The sequence below is a fragment of the Suncus etruscus genome, chromosome 5, assembly GCF_024139225.1.
Source record: "Suncus etruscus isolate mSunEtr1 chromosome 5, mSunEtr1.pri.cur, whole genome shotgun sequence".
NCBI lineage: Eukaryota > Metazoa > Chordata > Mammalia > Eulipotyphla > Soricidae > Suncus > Suncus etruscus.
This window is the reverse complement of record NC_064852.1, coordinates 59462463-59481968: the sequence shown is the minus strand read 5'-3', so window position 1 is coordinate 59481968 and position 19506 is coordinate 59462463. Positions and strand designations below refer to the sequence as shown.

Here is a 19506-nt window from a genome sequence, read left to right as displayed (position 1 = left end):
CAAGCAGCCGATCCAGGACCAAAGGTGGTTGGTTCGAATCCCAGTGTCCCATATGGTCCCCCATAGCTGCCAGGAGCTATTTCTGAGCAAACAGCCAGAACTAATCCCTGAGCACCACTGGGTGTGACCCCCCAAAAAAAAGAATAAGGAATAATGATAAAATAATCATGATATGAGCTAGGAAGTCATACTCAAATCTCAATTTTCACTTAACTATAATATATGCCTTGTGCTAGATTATCCATATTATTCAGGCAACATTATCCTTTGTTGTAAAGAAAAAGTGTACACTCTTGTTTGCTGTCTTAAAGCAATTAATTAACAAGCTATATTAGGATAGATGAGAAATGGGAGGAAAATAAGTAGTCAGAATGCTTCACTTAGAAGATTTCTACTACATGAGCAAAGGGACCTTACAGCCTGAACATTGACATAATGACCTGGCACAGGCCTCAGAAGAAAGGGCATTTTCCATTCACCCCTGAACCAGGGAAGCCATCCACAAAACATCCAGGTTTATCTATAACATCACCTGGAAGCAATCCTCTACCACAGAAGACCCTACCACTGCTCAGACATCGACCTGCTCAAAAGAAACTTCCTTTTAACACTGAGAAGACTTAACAACAACAATGACCTGCTTACAGGACAGGGCTTCCTGCATTGCCCTTTAATGGTGAGGTGAAAGGAGAGGACACTCCACATCCTGACTTCAATGTAGGATATGCAGATTCCAGGAACTTTAATACAGAAACATGATACCAACAACAGAGACTGTGTGAAAAAAAGTTTTTGGCACTACGGACAATGTCTTGGATTGGACGATTTAACTTGCCTGGAGCCTAGAGTTGGTCTTATGCCAGGAAACTTCAGGGGTAGGGTCTCTTTGTATTTAGGCCAAGGTTATTCCTTTCCATGCCCCTCATATTTTGGTGGGCCTATGCAAACAACAATTGCCACTCAAACACCATTTTTACTGTGCTCCTTTGACTCTAATCCTTAAAAAAAAAACACTTAAAATTTGAGGTTAACTTAAGCTAATATGCATGTACATGGAAATGTAAAAAAATACTATGCCTCTAATGTTTAAGGAGTTACGTAAGTTTTATGGCTTTAGATTGCCTTGTGTGCTGTTAGGAAATATTATAATGTGTTACAATCTGGGAACTTGAGGGACAAAGTAATTGTACATGGATTCTGTTTTATTTATCTTAATGTTCTTTGGCTGAAAGTTCAAAGTTAAGATATCAGCAAGGGGACTTCTTCTGAGAATTATGTTATGGGTGATTGTTCTTCCACTGTAACTTTACCTTGTCCTCTTTCTTTGCATCTTTGTTCTCATAATTAAAAATAAAAAATTAAAAAAAAAGAGCTCTACTACATGTTTTGCTTCTGCAGATAGAAAAATATTTGGAGCATCATACACATACTCTCAGGTACCTATGCCAGGGTGCATTAATATATATTGATCAATAAAGTTAGCTGTACCTATACGACCTGTAAATTCTTTTATGATTTCTGCTAGTACTTATTTTCAGCAGGGACTCCTAGTACTCATCAAAAGGGTAATGCATTTACAGGTTTGAAGGAGTTCTTAAATTCCAGCTCAAATTTTTCATCTCTTAAATTAACAAACCAAGAGCCTTAGGATTTACTCTGCTTTAATTAGTGAAATAAGTCAATTATTCGCAATACTAATCATTCATTTGAAAAACTTGGATTTTTTAAAGTGCAGTTTAAGTCAATTAGGGGAATATTTTTATAGGTATTTATTCTTTTTTTTTTTTTTTTTTTTGGTTTTTGGGCCACACCCGTTTGATGTTCAGGGGTTACTCCTGGCTATGTGCTCAGAAATCGCCCCTGGCTTGGGGGGACCATATGGGACGCTGGGGGATCGAACCAAGGTCCTTCCTTGGCTAGCGCTTGCAAGGCAGACACCTTACCTCCAGCGCCACCTACCCGGCCCCGGTATTTATTCTTATACCTAGTTTAAAAACTCTGAAAACTGGGGCCGGATGGATAGCACAGTGGTAGGGAATTGCCTTCTAAGTGGCCAACCCAGGATCAAAGGTGGTTCAAATCCCAGCATCTCATATGGTCCGCTGAGCATGCCAGAGGTGATTTCTGAGCGCAGAGAGAGGAGTAACCCCTAAACGTAGCCAAGTGTGACCCAAAAACAAACACAAGAAAACCAACCTCTGAAACCTTTTTTAAATAACAACTCCTAAAATTAAGTAAGAATCATGTAATAAACATTACTTAATAACAGATTTTCCACTATTTTAAGCCTCAATACATTATGATCTAATTTTTATTTATTTAATTTTATTTATCTATTTATTTATTTATTTATCTATCTAATTTTATTTAACTAATTTGGCAATAACAACATTTGAGTGAGGAAAATAAATATGGCCTAAAATTAGTCATATATTTCAATGACTGAAAATGTGTGACTAATCTTTGTTAATATGAGGAAAATTTTATAAAGAAATAAATCTACTTATGAGGTAGCAACATTTCATATTTTCTAGGAGGGATATATTAGAGTCTCATAACTATCACTCTGGCAGACTGATTACTTTTGGTTGATACCTCATCCAAATATGTTCACGTGTACTATTCTTTTTTTTTTTGTTTGGGGGTTTGTTTGTTTGTTTTGTTTTTGGGCCACACTCAGTGATGCTCAGGAATTATTCCTGGTTATGTGCTCAGAAATTGATCCAGGCTTGGGGGACCATATGGGACGCCAGGGGATCGAACCATGGATTGTCCTAGGCTCGTGCAGGCAAGGCAGATAGATGTCTTACCGCTTGTGCCACCAGTCCAGTGCCATCTGTACTGTTCTTAGAAAAACGACAAGTGGAGACAATTAAGCTTATGTCTATCAATACAACATATCTTGTTTTTTTTTAATTCAACAAAATAAAATAAATGACTTGCATGTTGGCTGTTGTTGATGTTTATAAGAGGGTAATGCAAATCACAATATCTATAAAACATTATTTCTCTTTCATAAGAGCATAATGGGTAGTTTAATTGTTGCTTTGGCATTTTAAAATACAGGTCAGATGCTTAAATGACACCTTTTAAATCCCAGTTGCCAAGAGATTGTTTTCAACATAATATAACATGACATTTTAACTAACTATAACCAAGAGTTATTATTTTGGTAAAACATAACTGTAACCAGATAAATTTAGCTGGAGTTTGTTATAATAATAACAAATCAGCTGTTACTGTATAATAAATTACTTATTTTTATCACATGTGTCCTGGAAAATTATCTCTCATAAAATGTAGGGAAAAATTAAAAATAGTAAAACCTCTCTTAACAGATCAATTTATTCTCTTTAAGAAGATAAGTATCTGCAAAATAAATAGGAAGAGGTTTTTTTTTTGTTGTTTTCTAATTTTATTGCACTTTTCTTTTTACTTAAATTAAATCAGCAAGAACATTTAAAGGCAATGGCACAACAATGTCGATTTAATACCAAGGCTTATTTAATTACTCTACTATATACTTCCTACACAAATTGTGTATTCTAAATTATCCTAATTTTGTTGGAATAAGCTGTCCTTATCTAGAAATCCGTTTTTTCCTTAGATTGGCTAACTAATAAAATCTAAACGAGATGTTAGTGTGGCCACTTGGAAAAATAAACATAAGTGCATATTTCTTTAATGCTAACTTTTACTTTTTCCTCCTTTTTCCTGTAGGGTCATTTCTTCTACTTTCTTCTTTGTATATCTTGTCTAATAAAGCTATTTATATACAACTTGCTAATATCAAATCATTCTATATTAAAAGATTTACCTGGCTATATTAATATCAGGGAACCAATTCCAACCTGTAAAAATCATTCTCTAAATAAATCCATTGGAATTTAGTGTAAAATTATTACTACTAAAGTACTTGGAGATGTGAATATAAAGACATAAAATAGTGAAAGTAGATGTAATCATGCTACACTGAGATCAAGGAAAATTTAAGGGTTTATATGTGAATGTCAATGGATGATACATGAGTAATTAACTGATTTTATATTCTAATAGGGCATGAAGACCAAACAAGGGCACTCACCTAGAGAAAATAATGAAGGAAAGGAAAACTGCCCAAAGAAGCAGCACAGAGATTAGAATCTGAAGACATGATATCAAAACATTGCATGTCTTTTCTTGCTCATAAGAATGACTTAACTTAACAAGCTTTTCTGCAGCTGAACACCAATGAAAAGATAGCAGGCCACCAATAGGACAAAAATGGTGAAATATACAGACTCCATATGTGGCTATTATATTAGGACAACCAGATCAAAGTACTTCATAAATATCCTCAAACAAATATTATCAATTTATAAAATGTGTATCTCTCTTCTTGAAACACGTTGAAATGCATAACTATTTTTCAGCAAGTGTTTCTAGAATATATGTATTTTATTCTACATAATAATAAGTATATATGTAGCTGAGTCCAATGACTGACACTGAAAAATTAATAAAATGAGTAAAAATAGGAGATTAAAGTAAATACATTTATAAAAGAGTCATTTAATAGCCTTTGAGAATATAATTAATATGAAAAATAATAGAATTATTCTGAAAATCATATGGCTACTTTTTAATTAAAATGAATTAAAATAAAGATATGAAAAAATTGTCAAAACATCTGAATTACCTATAACTTTCAATCGTAAAGAGAAAAGTTTATTTTTTAAATAAACACTGTGATAGTTAACCCACACTTCAGATAAAAATTAGCAATTGTCTTCATAAGTCAGGGAACTTCACAAAAAATTTAGAAATTAAGACATCTGTGTCAAATTACTTCTGTCATACAAATTGCAATCGAACTAGCATAGAGCCAGGAATGATTTCTGAGTGCTGCTGGGTGTGACCCCAAAACCAAAATTAAATTAAAAAATAAATAAAAAATTACAATCAATATGTTTGTCTATAGATATGCATTCCTGACACCTAAAGAATGATTTGATTTTGAGCAATGTAATTAATTTCTAAATACTTTTTTGGACTAGATAACTTTTAATAAGGTCTACCCCCACAAAAAGTATAATACATTTTTTAAAAAGGAAGAGGTTTACAGAGAACCAACATGTGTAATTTACTATTAAATACATTACTGTATCATTGCTTATTACTATTATTACTATTTTTATATCTTAGGTATTAGAATAAAGTTCAAAAGAACAAACCAAAGAAACAAATCAAAGAACAAACTTAAGAATCCCTTTATTCAAGAAAATACTTCATATTGCAGAAAATTATTTACCCAAGATCACATATCTATAAAGGACAAAAACACTTTGGATCCCCTACTCTTATAATAAGTATTGTTCTAGACCTACTTCTTCCTCCCAAATAATTGAGAACATTTTCCTGATAATGATTGCTCTACTGGATTGAATTTTATTTCATTCTGATTGATTTTATGCAAAAAGATAGGGTTTGGAGACATATCACTGGTATGCAAAAGTAGAATTAGAAGAGGTTATACATTGCATGTTCGTCAACAAACATTGTTGGTGCATATTTTTTTTTGGGGAGGTCACACCTGGCAGTGCTCAGAGGCTACTCCTGACTCTACACTCAGAAATTGCACCCAGCAGGCTTGGGGGACCATATGAGATGCTGGGATTTGAACCACCAACCTTCTGCATAGAAGGCAAACACCTTACCTCCATGCTATTTCTCTGCCCCCCCCTGTTGTATTTTTGAAATCAATGCTTTCTACCAAGCTGAGAAATTTCAAGCCTAAGAGTTAAACAAGGAAGTATTGGTGGTGTTAGAATAAGAAATTGCAAGTCTAAATTAAGAGTTAGCATCATACTTATTCAATCAAGTCAAAACCAGTGATCTTATTGGACATACTAGTCCTCAAGACAAAAAGTTAAACAAAATCCATCTTGTTATTGTTTTGTTATTGCTGTCTCACGAGGGAGGAACAGGTAAGTAAATTCAAAGAATGGTGTCATATTTATACACAGTCTTAGATCACAGTAGTCTAGCTATATATTTCACTTCTTCTTTAATTGGGACATAACCATTAAGACCATGGAACAAAGAATTTTGTTCAAAACTCCCCAAAATTCATAACTATATTTCATTAAAATACCCTTGTGGTTTTTTTTCTTTTATAACATAGACCTTTTTCAACACCACTACTGACAGAGTTTGCAGAGGGTAGAAAGTAAATAGCTTACTAGAATGATACAATACCTTTTACCATTCCTGGACATTTTTTTTAATTTCATGATAGCAATACCAAATATTGTATTAAATGTAATCATTTGAGATTCATTTAATTATAACTAAATAATAGCTGTCAGATATTTAAATAACTACCTTATATTAAGCCTCTGGTTTGGGAAATGAAAGATTATGTTTGAATAGTTGGGAGAAAAAGGAATGAAAAATAAATAAAGCTAGAGAATGAAAGGCCAATCACCAGAGCTCCATATACATTGTAACAACTCCATTACTATCTGATGGTCAGTGAATAAATGAACATATACTGAGAGACTAACAAGTAGATTAAATATTTAGTTCCTCTAATAAACAATATCTCAAAATTTAAATCACAGGTAGGGGGCTGAAACACGGGATAGACTGAGAAATTTGGAAGAGGGAGGTTGACACTGATGGTGGGAATGGTGCTGAAATGTACTTTGTTTACAATTCAACTACAAATTACTTTGTAAATCACAATGCTTTAAATAATTTTTATTTAAAAAATAATGTCTATTTATGCACTATGATTACAAACATATTTGTAGTTCGGTTTCCATCATAAAAAGAACATCCCTCTTTAGAGTAAATTAACTTGAAAGGAGTCTATAGTTAATCCCATGACATAATACTTCAAGAGTGGAGAAACCCTGTATCTCTTAGGCCAAGGGAATTCCTGTTCGAATGACCCCAATGTTTACTGTGCCTATGCAGGAGGGAAAAAAAAGGAAAGAAAAAAAAGACAAAAAGCACAACAAAATAATCTTTTTTTTTATTTATCTATCTAGTTTTTGTTTATTTCTTTGATTTGGTGTGGATAGTGAACATGTTGTCTCCATTTTTATTTATTTATTTCCTTTCTTCATTTTTCTTCTTCCGTTTTGTGCTCTGTCATGTTTTTTATTTCAAGACCATGGCTATTATGTGGTGCCTATCTTTATTGCTGTAGTGCTCACAGGATATTTTATTTGATACTTCTTTTTATACTGTTGTGATGTTTTGCCTTCTTTTTCCCCTTCATCTCTCAAACCGAGGATGAGAGCCTCTCTAAGGACTCAGCCCACTTTTGGCATATATGATTTTTATCCCATTTTATTACTTTTCTCTTCTTCAAACAAAACCACATAACTTGAACTATCTAGTCCTGTCTCCCAATTAGAGGGGAATATAATGGAGGTTCCATGACCAAACAGTTGTAAGATCACTAAGTAGTAAGGCTAGGCACAGAGGGGACCACTCATTCTAGCAGCCCTGGGGGTGAGGGTGGAGGCTATGGGAGGCAGGACGGGAATGGAGGTGGAGGGAGGACAATTCGGTGATGGGAATTCCCCTGATTTTATGTTAATATGAACCTAAAATATTACTGTGAACGATATGTAATCCACGACGATTCAAATAAAAATTAAATTAAAAAAAAGAACATTCCCCTTCACCAGTGCAACATTCCCATGAAAAAATTAGCACCATTTCCTTCCTCCTCATACCCCCTGCCTGTATTCAAGACAGACATTCTACTTCTCTCACTTATTAACATTGTCATGATAGTTGTTAGTGTAGTTATTTCTCTAACTGCACTCACCACTTTTTGTGGTAAGCTTCATATCGTGAGCCAATACATACAGCTCTCATCTCTATTGTCTCTGGGCATTATTACTATAATGTCTTTAATTTTTCTTAAAACCCATAGACGAGTGTGACTATTCTGAGTCTATCTCTCTCCCTCTGACTTATTTCATTCAGCGTAATAGTTTCTATGTCCATTCATGTATAGGAACAATTCATGACTTCATCTCTCCAGATGGCTGCATAATATTTTATTTTCTATATGTACTACAGTTTCTTTAGCTATTCATCTGTTGTCGGGTATCTGGATTGTTTCCAGAATCTGGCTATTTTAAATAATGCTGCAATGAATATAGGTGTGAGGAAGACATTTTTGTATTGTGTTTTTTTTTTTTTGTTCTTAGGATATATCCCTAGGTGTGGTATTGTTGGATCATATGGGAGCTCAATTTTCAGTTTTTTAAGGAAACTCAATATTGTTTTCCATAAGGCTGGACTAGGTGGCATTCTGATCAGCAGTGAATGAGATAGAGTTCCTTTCTCCCCAGTACTCAGCCAGCTCTGATTGTTCTTGATCTTTGTGATATGTGCCAATTTCTGTGGCATGAGTTGGTACCTCATTGTTGTTTTGATTTGCATCTTCCTGATCATTAGTGATGTGAAATTTTTATACATGTGCCTTTTGTCATTTGTATTTTTTCTTTGAGAAATTGTTCATTTCTAGTCCCCATTTTTTGATGGGGTTAGATGTTTTTTTCTTGTATAACTTGTATAACTTAGATATTGCCTTTTATCTATGTGTATTGGGTGAGTGGATTCTCCCATTTTGTGGGTGGCTTTTGTATCTATGTCACTATTTGTCTTGAGATGTAGAAGCTTCACAGCTTAGCATGGTCCCATCTGTTTATCTTCACTTCCATTTGTTTGGAGAGTGCTATTACCTCCTTGAAGATGCTTTTAGTCTCAATGTCATGGAGTATTTTGCCAACATGTTGTGTTGTTCTATATACCTTATGGTTTCAAGTCTGATATCCAGATATTTAACTAACATGGTTTAAAATTTTAAAAAAAGAGAGAGAGAAAAGGTAATCTGAAAAAGTGAGTCAGCAATTAAAAGATTCTAGAATTGTAACAGAAGAAATTTAAAAAAGTAAAAAAAGCAGACAGATCTCAGGACATCAGTTCCCTATGTCTGCTTAATAGTCTCCATTAGAGAAAAAGCAATAAAATGGAGATATTAGTTTAGTAATTATGCTAAAATTGTTACATTGAAGTGAAACATTATGATGAACATAAGCTCATTTTCCTTTAACCAGGATTCTTGGCACACTGCAGAAAATTAAAGCCACCACATTACTCAATTACATTGTACTATAATATGTACAAAAGAGGTAGTTAAGAAAGGACTCTTGAAAGAGAATTCTGGAGAAGCCATCTCTTATCTTCTTTCTTTAAGAAATATATTTTAGGGCGGAAGTGACAGATAGCATAGTAGGTAGGGTGTTTGCCTTGCACAGGAAAGATCCAGATTTGATATCCTGTATTCCAGATGATTCCCTGAGCCTGCTAAGAGTAATTTTGAGCATAGAGTCAGGTGTGAGCTGACCAACTAACCCAGCAAACAAGAAAAAAAACTGTTGCTTCATCCCACCAAACTAAATTATTTTCTCTTGTTTCCTTCCTCCTGCTACCTTAATTTCTTTTTCAATACCTTCATATGTTAATCTATAATGACAAATTACAGTTTGAAACTTGATCAATTTCAAATACAATATACAGATACTCCAATAGAGGGAATATTTAAGAAGTATTACCTCATTGAATGAACTTATATAGCTATGTGTATAAATAATCATCATTACTTTTTACTGGTGATTTATTTATTTATTTTTGTATAAAATCTTTCTTTAAGTACCATGATTACACACATGATTATACTTGGATTTCAGTCATAAACAGAAAAAACCCTTCACCAGTGCAACATTCTCACCACCAATAATCAAAAATCATTTAAAGCTACTGTGAACCTGATTTTATACATGGGAAAATTACTATAATACATAAGATATCCAGTAATGGAGTATGAACTGAAGTAACTATGTATGTGTGTATATTGTATATATGTTCTATATATAATTTATACACTTCACAATAGGACTAGTAGGTTTTAGCTTTCTAATATTAGTCTATTTTTAGATTAGTTCAAACATCTCATAGAAATGACCATTTATTTTCACACTGAGTTATACACAAGTGTTCAGATTTTGAGGAAGCTACTGGGATTCTCTATAGAAGCAGGTCTCTTTTATTTCTTCCTTTAAGACATTGTGAGGAATTTAAAAATAAATATATAAACTTTCCTAATAGAATCTCCCAAAGATTTATAAGACTTTGGGACAGTTAATAAACCCTCAAAAAGCATATACTACTTATCAGTATATTAATATAATCATACTTAATTCCTTAATATAAAAAGAATATGTTCCCAATGTACTTTCAGGAGCAATTTAGAGACATTTCAGAAGAAAAAATAAACTGTAGAGGCAAAATCTATTAAGAACTAAAGGAAAACAAGAAAGAAACATTAATATGGTCCCCTGTGCCTGCCAGGAGCAATTTCTGAGGAGAGAGCCAGGAATAACCCCTGAGCACTGCCGGGTGTGACCCAAAAAGCCAAAAAGCCAAAAAAAAAAAAAAAGGCATTAATTTATATTTGTCCCTCAAATTTGCCCTTAACCTTACCATTAGACTTACCACATCTCCTATATGGAGATATGACTTTCAATGTATGTTCTCTTATTTCCAACTAATAATAATACTTGAACAATAAAAATTTGAATGCTTATTGTATTTATTAAACTGAGAAAGATAAAATGTCTCTAAGTAGCAGCAGGAATCAAAGCTCCCTGGTACTCTTAATGTATATATTTTACATATTAGCTTTCCCAAAATACCATGCATAAAATATAAACCACAAAATGCTATAGCGCTTGTGAAATGTCTAGTTACATTTTATTTTTGTCACACACAAAGCAAATGTGTCCTAAGTTACCACATATGGCTACCCGGTTAAGGCATTTGAATATGAAATTATCATCCACAATAAAATAATGAGAGGGGAAAAAGAACAGATTACCTGGGGTTAAGAGGATGACTGACATAGTGATGAGTGAGCAGACAACTAAAATCACCAACAGGGCAATAGCTATTCCCTTCCAGTTTCTCTGTGGAGGGCTGTTACTTCCGAGTTCCTGCCGAGATAAAAAAAAAATAACAAAGAAGATTCATAATTATACATGTTCCTAGAGAAATATATTCATAAAGAGATGATTCAGTGCATGGCACAATCACAGTTTGAAAGCTGATTAGAATCCTTTTCCTCTTCGGTAACTTATTTAATTATACAAAGGTGCATATATTATAAATTGCTATCCTTTGGGAGGCAATCATATTTCTCTAAGATAAACCAGCAAAGCTTTATGCCTGCTGTCCAAAATGTAGATGGTGCTCAAATGAATTGACTTTAAACACCAGGTTGATATTGAAAGTACTAGGCAAAATAACTATGAAAATAAAGTGGATCCATTTACATTTTCACTTGCAACAATGAAATCAGCAATAAAGATGCAAATACCAATATTCCCTTAACATTATAGATTATTTTTCTAAATGGTCCAAGAAGAAAATCATTCAAAGTGTCATTCACAGTATTGGCGAGATAGTTAAAAAGCCTGAATGCATATTTTATATGCAGGCATTTGGAAGCCTGGTTTGATCTCCTGCAACACAATCCCCTAAGCATTGCCAGGAATGACTCATGAGCACTGACTGACCCTGAAGAAGTATCTGAGCACCGCCAGTAATGGTGTAAAATTAAAAAATAGATAGCAACAGCCAATAACAAAACTAAAGTCCCTTTATATAGAGCTTTTTTAAGTTAATAACTTATATATCCACTTTTATTTCTTAGTTTTGAGGCTACTTTTTGCACTGTATAAGGGCTTACTTTTGTCTCTGTTCTCAGGGACCATTCTTGGAGGGAACAGAAAATCATATGAAATACTGGGGACCATAGTCAGCAATATGCAAAGCTAGAACACCACCTGTTTATTAATTTGCCTCCTCCCAAAAAGGGTCCTTTGAAAACTGTCTTCACTACTTATAAAAATTTACAGCATGTAGTATCTAAAATGGATGTGAGATTTTATTTCAATGTTAATGATGCCCTCTCCAAGGGCAACATATGTTGATACTGGAAAGGAAATTATTTTGATGGGAGAAATAAATCAATAACAATTCAATTATTATTTTTGTTTGTTTTGGGGCCACACTCCATGATGCTCAGGTGTTACTCCTAGCATTGTGCTTAGAAATAGTTCCTGGCATTGGAGGACCATATGGGATGCCAGAGATTGAACCTATGCCAGACGTCCTGGGTCAACCATGTGCAAAGCAAGCACCCTATTGTTGTGCTATTGCTCCGGCCCCAATAATTATTTTCTCCTTAAAATAATCAGCTGGATTATAATGCAAGAATTCCCACAACACATACACACATATAGTTTACTTAAATCAAAATGAAATTTAAGTTTATTCAAGTTTAAAGAAAAATGTGTTGGTAATCATAAGCAGAAAACTTATTTCTATTTTTCATTTAAATTAACAAAAAATGTGGAAGACTAATGAAAATATTTGTTTATCTTAAAAATATACTGAAAAGACAAAATATGGATAATTTTGTGCCATACTACTTGCCATTGTCACTTAAAAAATCACAGAGCATTTGCCTTGCACACACTAACCTTGAATGGACGGTGGTTCGATCCCCCAGGTCCCATATCATCCCAAACCAGGAGTAATTTCTGAGCACAGAGCCAGGAGTAACCCCTGAGCGTCACCAGGTGTGGTCCAAAAACAAAGCAAAAAATCCCAATTGTCATAACAAACGCATAAGTAATATTCTTCTGATACATACAGAATAAAAATTTGAAGACATTGGAAATAAAGAAAGGGAAATTAACTGATATTTATGAATGACCTGTGATACTAAACTAATTAATGTATTTTATTAGCAATAGTAATTTTTATAAACAAATTGTAAAGTACTCAAATTAATGTTAGAATGTAGCTATAAATTATTTGTTGATTTTAATAGCATCTAATTTCTATGAATCATAAAAATAATTTTAAGATTATTAGTAATTAAAAAGTCAATTTCCAATTTTTAGGTAAGGGAATGGCATTTTACTACAATAAGTCATATTTATTGTATTTAATACAATAAGTCATATGTCATTTAATATATAAAATAATGAGTATCCAACTAGCATTTTTTAAGAAATAAAGTAGAAACATATAATTATACAAGAGTTATAAATTTAAAAAAATAGGGTTAGTTCTCAGATCAGTTATTTCTCTAATTGCACTCACCACTCTTTGTGGTGAGCTTCATGTTTGAGGGAACTAGAAAGCCTTAAATACAGGAGGTGGATGGGAGGGAGATGGGGGCATTGGTGATGGGAATGTTGCATTGGTGAAGAGGGGTTATTTGTTTTATGACTGAAACCCAACTACAATCATGTTTGCTAATACAGTGTTTAAATAAAAGTATTTTTTAAAAAAGGAATAGGGTGTTCTTTTACGTTTAGTTTTTGTTGTTGTTGTTGTTGTTGATGTTGTTGTTGTTGGACCACACCCTGCAGGGCTCAGAGGTTACTCCTGGCTCTGTGCTTAGAAATCACTCCTGAAGGCTTTGGGATGCCAGGGATAGAACCTGGACCAGCCTCATGTAAGGTAAATGCATTAATCACTGTGCTATTGCTCCAGCACAATTCTTCATTTTTAAAAAGTTAAAATAGAGAAAAGGTACATGCAAGCATTTGTAAAGTTCAAAAAAAAGTATGTAATTTTACACTATGGATAAAACTTAAAACTTGTAATAAACCAATATATATGCACTACTCATTAAGGAACATTCCAGAGTTACAGCTTTATAGACTATCCTAGAACAAATACATTTTTTTTTATCATTTAAACCATTTTAAAGAATATGGGACTTGAGAGTTAGTACAGCAGGTAGAGCACTTGTCTTTTAATCTGGCTTTAATCTCTATCATCCCATATCATCCCCTCAGTACCATCAGGAATAATCCCTGACTATAAGAGCCAGAAGTAAACCCTGAGCACTGTGGTTGAGTGGGGGGAAGGTTTGGGCCAAAATTAAATTTTAAAAGTTCTTAAAAGGATATCTATAGGAAGAACTTTAATTTATTCAAGTTTACAAAATTTCAACAGTTGTCTAAAAATTATAGCAAAATACATAAAATTAATTTTAATATATTAATGCATATATGACAAATTAAAAATCACCAGAAAATATAGAAACTAAACATTAATAATAATTGCATATTAAGAAATATCACCAATACTAGGATCATGACTCCTTACAGAGTCAATTAATAATATTGATAGAAAATATAGTCATAGAGAATACATTTTATTGTTTGCAATCCATACTTATAATGTATATAATTTATTTAAATTTCTCATTATGTTCAGGATATTCATGGTTTTATTTTAATTTATGATGCTTCTCTGATGAGAAGCTCCTGCTAAGCAAGTGCGTGAAGATTATCGCAGCTATAAATTGTTCAGTTTTAATTTTGCTATATATTTTATTATCACTGTGTACCAGACTCTGCTTAATCAGTGCTGCTAAAATAACTATGGCCATCAGTATCATCATCATCTACTAGCTTATTAGACATGCAAAGCAGGAATATTTTATTGTTTTCTGCTTTCTTGCTTTAAAATTTTGTTTTGCTTAGTTGTTGCCTATTAATTTGTTTATACTGAGTTTTAACTTGACTTTTATCACTTCCAATAATTATAATTGTCATTGACACTACCAGATGGATCACCATAACATTATAAAACAAAAAGATGACAGCTATTATCAATATATTACATAGTGACCATTTTACATTCCTAGCATTATAATGTAGAGATCTGTCTGAGCATCAGTCATTTTGAACATTTTCAGAGTTCAAAAACCTATAGCTATATACATAAGAAAATATTTTTAAATGTATTTTATATAAATAGGATGACAAGCTAGAAAAGTTTCAAGTCCTCATTTTGCCCTACAACTACAAAAAAGAAAACAGGGTCTAGAGAGATAAAATAAAAGTAAGGGTAGTATGTTTGCTTTACACATGGCTGATCCAGATACTGTCTCCAAACCCAGATGGTCCCCAATTCGACTATTTATTAAAATCCCTAATCCTAGAATAAACTCTAAATATACCAGCTTTGGTCCAAAAGTATAAATAAAATAAAACTTAAATAAAGACCTGTTAAGTTATTAAAATAGCTTTGGGTTTATAAATCACTTATAAATCTATAACTATACATATAGTTATGCTCAGATCCCCAAAATCCCTGATCAAAAGGTATGAAACAACCTTGAAACAAGAAAATGATAATGTGAGAGGAGAATAGTAATAGAGAGGGAATAAACTTCAAATGACTATTCTTGGATATGAATATTCTGGGGTAATACTGCCATGTCAGAACACCTTTTAAGCTATATATATCCCCTAAATGTGAAATTTTATACTCGCTGTAAAAAACAACCTATAATAAATTAAAATTAATTTTTATTTTGAACCATATCAACATATTCTTAAATAATATAACTAAGGGGCCAAAGAGATAGCACAGCCGTAAGGAATTTGCTTTGCATGTGGCCAACCAGGGACAAATTCGGGTTCGATTCCCAGCATCCTATATGGTCCCCAAACCTGTCAGGAGCAACTTAAGAGCACAGAGCCTGAGTGCTGCCAGGTGTGGCCACAAACCATATATGGACATAGAATGTTATCTGGGTGCTATCGCTACACAGACACACAAAGTATGAAACTGATGACATACTTGGGTATTCTACCTTATTCCTGGCATAGTCAAACAAAACTAGGAAAATCCTCCTATTTCCTCTCCATTTTTTTTTCTTCCTCTCGTGTCCTTTTTTTTTTTTAATCCTTTTAGTATTTTGAAGCATGTCTAGGATTGTTCAGTGTTTACTCTCATATTCAATGCTCAGTCCTGACAGGACCCAAACCAGCCATTTGCTGTGTCCAGGACCTAACAAGTCAGTTGTGTTCAAGGCAAGGACATTATGATTGTACCATCTTCCTGGTTTTCATTTCCTTTTGTTAGATTAAAGACAGGAAGTGGATTTTCTTTGAAATTTCCTACTTATCCCTCGGTCTACTGAAGAACTGGCATCTTACTTTTCCAACTTGGCAATCAGAGAAAAATGATAGAATAGTTTGGCTTTGAGGTTGGAAGCCTGGAAAGACAGTGATGCTTAACATGTTGCACTAAAATTGCAGACTGCAGACAGAAAGATTCTGAGTACAAGAGCATATACCAAAGACCTATTTATGAAGGAGTAAAACAATTAAGAAAATTGAGACATTTAAAAATAACCAGCTGCAGGATAAATTTGTTAGGGAAAGTCTTACAGAAATACAAGGAAAATAAATATGGTAAAATATCCCATGAATATTTTGAGCCTTTATTTTGAACTAATTAGTGAACTTTTTTATTCATATGCTACCAGCTTTCAAACACTGAAAGAGGTGGATAGATTTCCAAATACCCAATTCTCAATTAAAAAATATTCAGCATAACAAAATAAAGAGGGAAGCATGGTCCATTAAAAGAAACACAATGTTTTCATTTAAAAAACATAATGAATTTTAACTATATAAGCACAGAGTTTTTAAAGCAAATTTAAAATTGTTTAAATTATATTAAAAAACTATGAGACATATGTAGAAAATCTGATTAGAAAAGTGTTATATAAAATAAATAGTGGCAAAATTATTATTTATAGGGGCATTGGTGGTTCATACCAGTTAACACTCAGAACAGAGACAACTGAGAAAAAGTAATTTTAAAAACAGCGATACTTTAAAATAAAGAAAAATATTAATGCTCTAATAAAATTAGCAAGAAGTAAAATTTAGAAAGCAAAATAAAAGGCTCTATTAGTTTTAGTATATTAACAACTCAATGAACAAGATCACTAGACAAAATTATGGACTCGTAATATTCCAAATGGAGAAAATTAGTGTGGCAAGAAAAAAATATATATGTATATATATACATATATATATATATATAATTGAAGAAACGCTAAAAAAATTCTTTGGGATTGGATATTGGCTCAGGGGTAGAACAGAAGATATGCAAATGTGTGAGACTCCCCAACCCTTGCACAAAAGGCAGAGAGACAAAGAGACATAGAGAAGAAAAGATAATTATACAGTTTATTAGGAAAGGCAAATAGAAATTAGGAATAGTACAAAAGGGAAAGAAAGAGGAAACAGAACACAGATTTTTCAAACAATAATCAGTAGTTGAAAAATTCCTCAAACCTCGGAAGGAACTAAATGTACAAGCTCATGAAGTTAACAGAACATCTGAATAGCTAAATGCAAAGAATAAAGACACATAGTAGTGAAACTATGAAAACTCCAGGACAAAAATAGAACATTGAAGCCAGCTGTGGGGGAAAAGCAGTTACCTTTAATCAGATTTCTCAGCAGAATTCTTCAGAAGAGAAAGTGGAGTGACAACTTGAAAATACAAAATGATTAAACACCCAGTCAAAAACACTACATCCTGGAAAAGTCTTTCAGATATAAAAGGAGGAAATAATGGCCAGAGTAGACCACCAAACACCAAATGAGTTGCTATCATTAATGCTATCTTCCTTAGAGATTTCAAGAGAAACTGTAATCTAAATTTTATTTACAATCTAAGAGAACCAGAAAACAAAAGACACATTGTCAGTAAAGAGCACACATATTAAAAATTACTTGAACTTCAGCAAATAAAGAACTTGCCAAATAAGTAGTCTACCTTGGTTTAATTCCCAGAAACCCTTAAATTACTCTGGAACTACCAGGATTGACTCCTGGAAACTAAAGCAAGAGTAACCTGAGCACAGCTGGATGTGTCCCAGAACCAAAACAAACAATTTAATCACCTAACCTCTAAAAGCATGGGATTAACAAAAAAACAAATGGGGAGGGCATTAAAAACACAAAGCAAGACTGAAAGTGGTTTAAAAGAAGTTCATTTAAGCTTTTTCAAAGCTTTAAAGACAAAGAATTTCAATGAAGGTATAGGAACTTGTTCTTTAAGTCAATGGAAAAATGTCAAGGACATAAATCACATATTTATTAGTTCTTAGGTAAAAAAAAAAAGATAGAACATAGTGAGGATAAAGTGGCTAGAGAATATAGTGGATAAGCGATGAGGCCAAGTCATGTTTTATCCCTTGTAAAATAACCCCATGCACTGTATTTTCAACCCTGGGTAAAAGGATCTGAAACAGGGTCTTGCATAAAATAATCCAACTAAACTGAGGGTGAAGCATGTGTAATCTGGCAATCTTCTTTTCTTATGGAGAATAAGCTGCCTGCCAGAACTGTCATTTTTATTGAGTACAGAAACCACCCGTGGGTGAGGACTAAGTCCAGAGTAAGAACAGATAGCTCAGGCTATCCTGAACCAGGCCCGCCCAGATTTACATGTAAAACAATTCCTTTTTGGGGTAAAACCAAGTTTTAAACAGATACAAAGGTTCTAGGGATGATCTTTGTTTTAGGTGAAATCACACTATAATGAAACAAATACAAAGAAAAGAGGATGATCTTAGTTTTGGGTAAAACAGGTGTATTTCATAATCTCTGGCATCACATATGATCTCCAGAGTTAAGAATCCTCTGATCCATGAAAATAGAGCCAGAAGTAAGCCTTGAGCTCCCAAAACAATAAAAAGATAGCAAGAAACAAAGATGGGCAGTATATACTACATCATGTTAAAAGAATCAATAAGTAAGATGTAACATGTTCTGCGAAGCCAAAATTACACTGATTCTAAAAGCAGATTAAAAGTCACAACAGAGTAAACTATATAACAATATCACACACACACACACACACACACACACACACACACACAATCCTCAACAGTGTACCAGAAAACTGAAATCAACCGTACATCAAAACTATTGTACACCATAATTTAATAGTATTTATTCAAAGATGCAAAGATAATACATCATATACAAAATAATAAACATTATATACCTGACCTATCTCTCCCACTCTTCAATAGTGTCCATTACCTTAAGCAGTGATAGTTTTCCATTAGTATAACTTCTCAAAATAATTTTGAACAGAAAATGAAGCTCATTTCCAGTTCCCCCAAATTAATATCATTTAATGAGCCTATTATATTCATGACAAATTAGATAAACTAATGAATTTTTAATATGCCTGGTTCAGTGCTAAACTTTTTAAAATCCAGTTTCAAATAGGTTTTATATTCTATGTTCTTTGTGTTTGTCTGCATTTTATACATCTCCATGTATTTGTTGCTTGTTTATTTTCTCATCTTATAAAGGGAATTACTTAAAAAAACTCTAAATAAATTAAGTATTCCTAAAAATGAGAAACCTATAATACTTTATAGGTTTCCAATTGCATGTGAGTGGACTTTCTATAAAATAGGAATCATAATTAATTTATGACTAAATAAAATAGAAATAAATATGGGAAAAACTTTGATATGGAGAAATGGGGTTATAGATTTAACAAAATCACAGACTCATTTGTGCA

The 19506-nt window shown here is 33.0% G+C and overlaps 1 protein-coding gene across 2 annotated transcripts in view; it reads right to left on the bottom strand.

Annotated features, from left to right (window-relative positions):
• Positions 1-19506, bottom strand: part of DPP10 (dipeptidyl peptidase like 10) — a 671116-nt gene that overhangs the window by 496351 nt on the left and 155259 nt on the right. For both annotated transcript variants that reach the window (XM_049773821.1, XM_049773822.1), the window contains exon 2: positions 10946-11060. In XM_049773821.1, coding sequence (XP_049629778.1) covers positions 10946-11060 — 115 coding nt within the window. The remainder of the gene's footprint in view (positions 1-10945; positions 11061-19506) is intronic.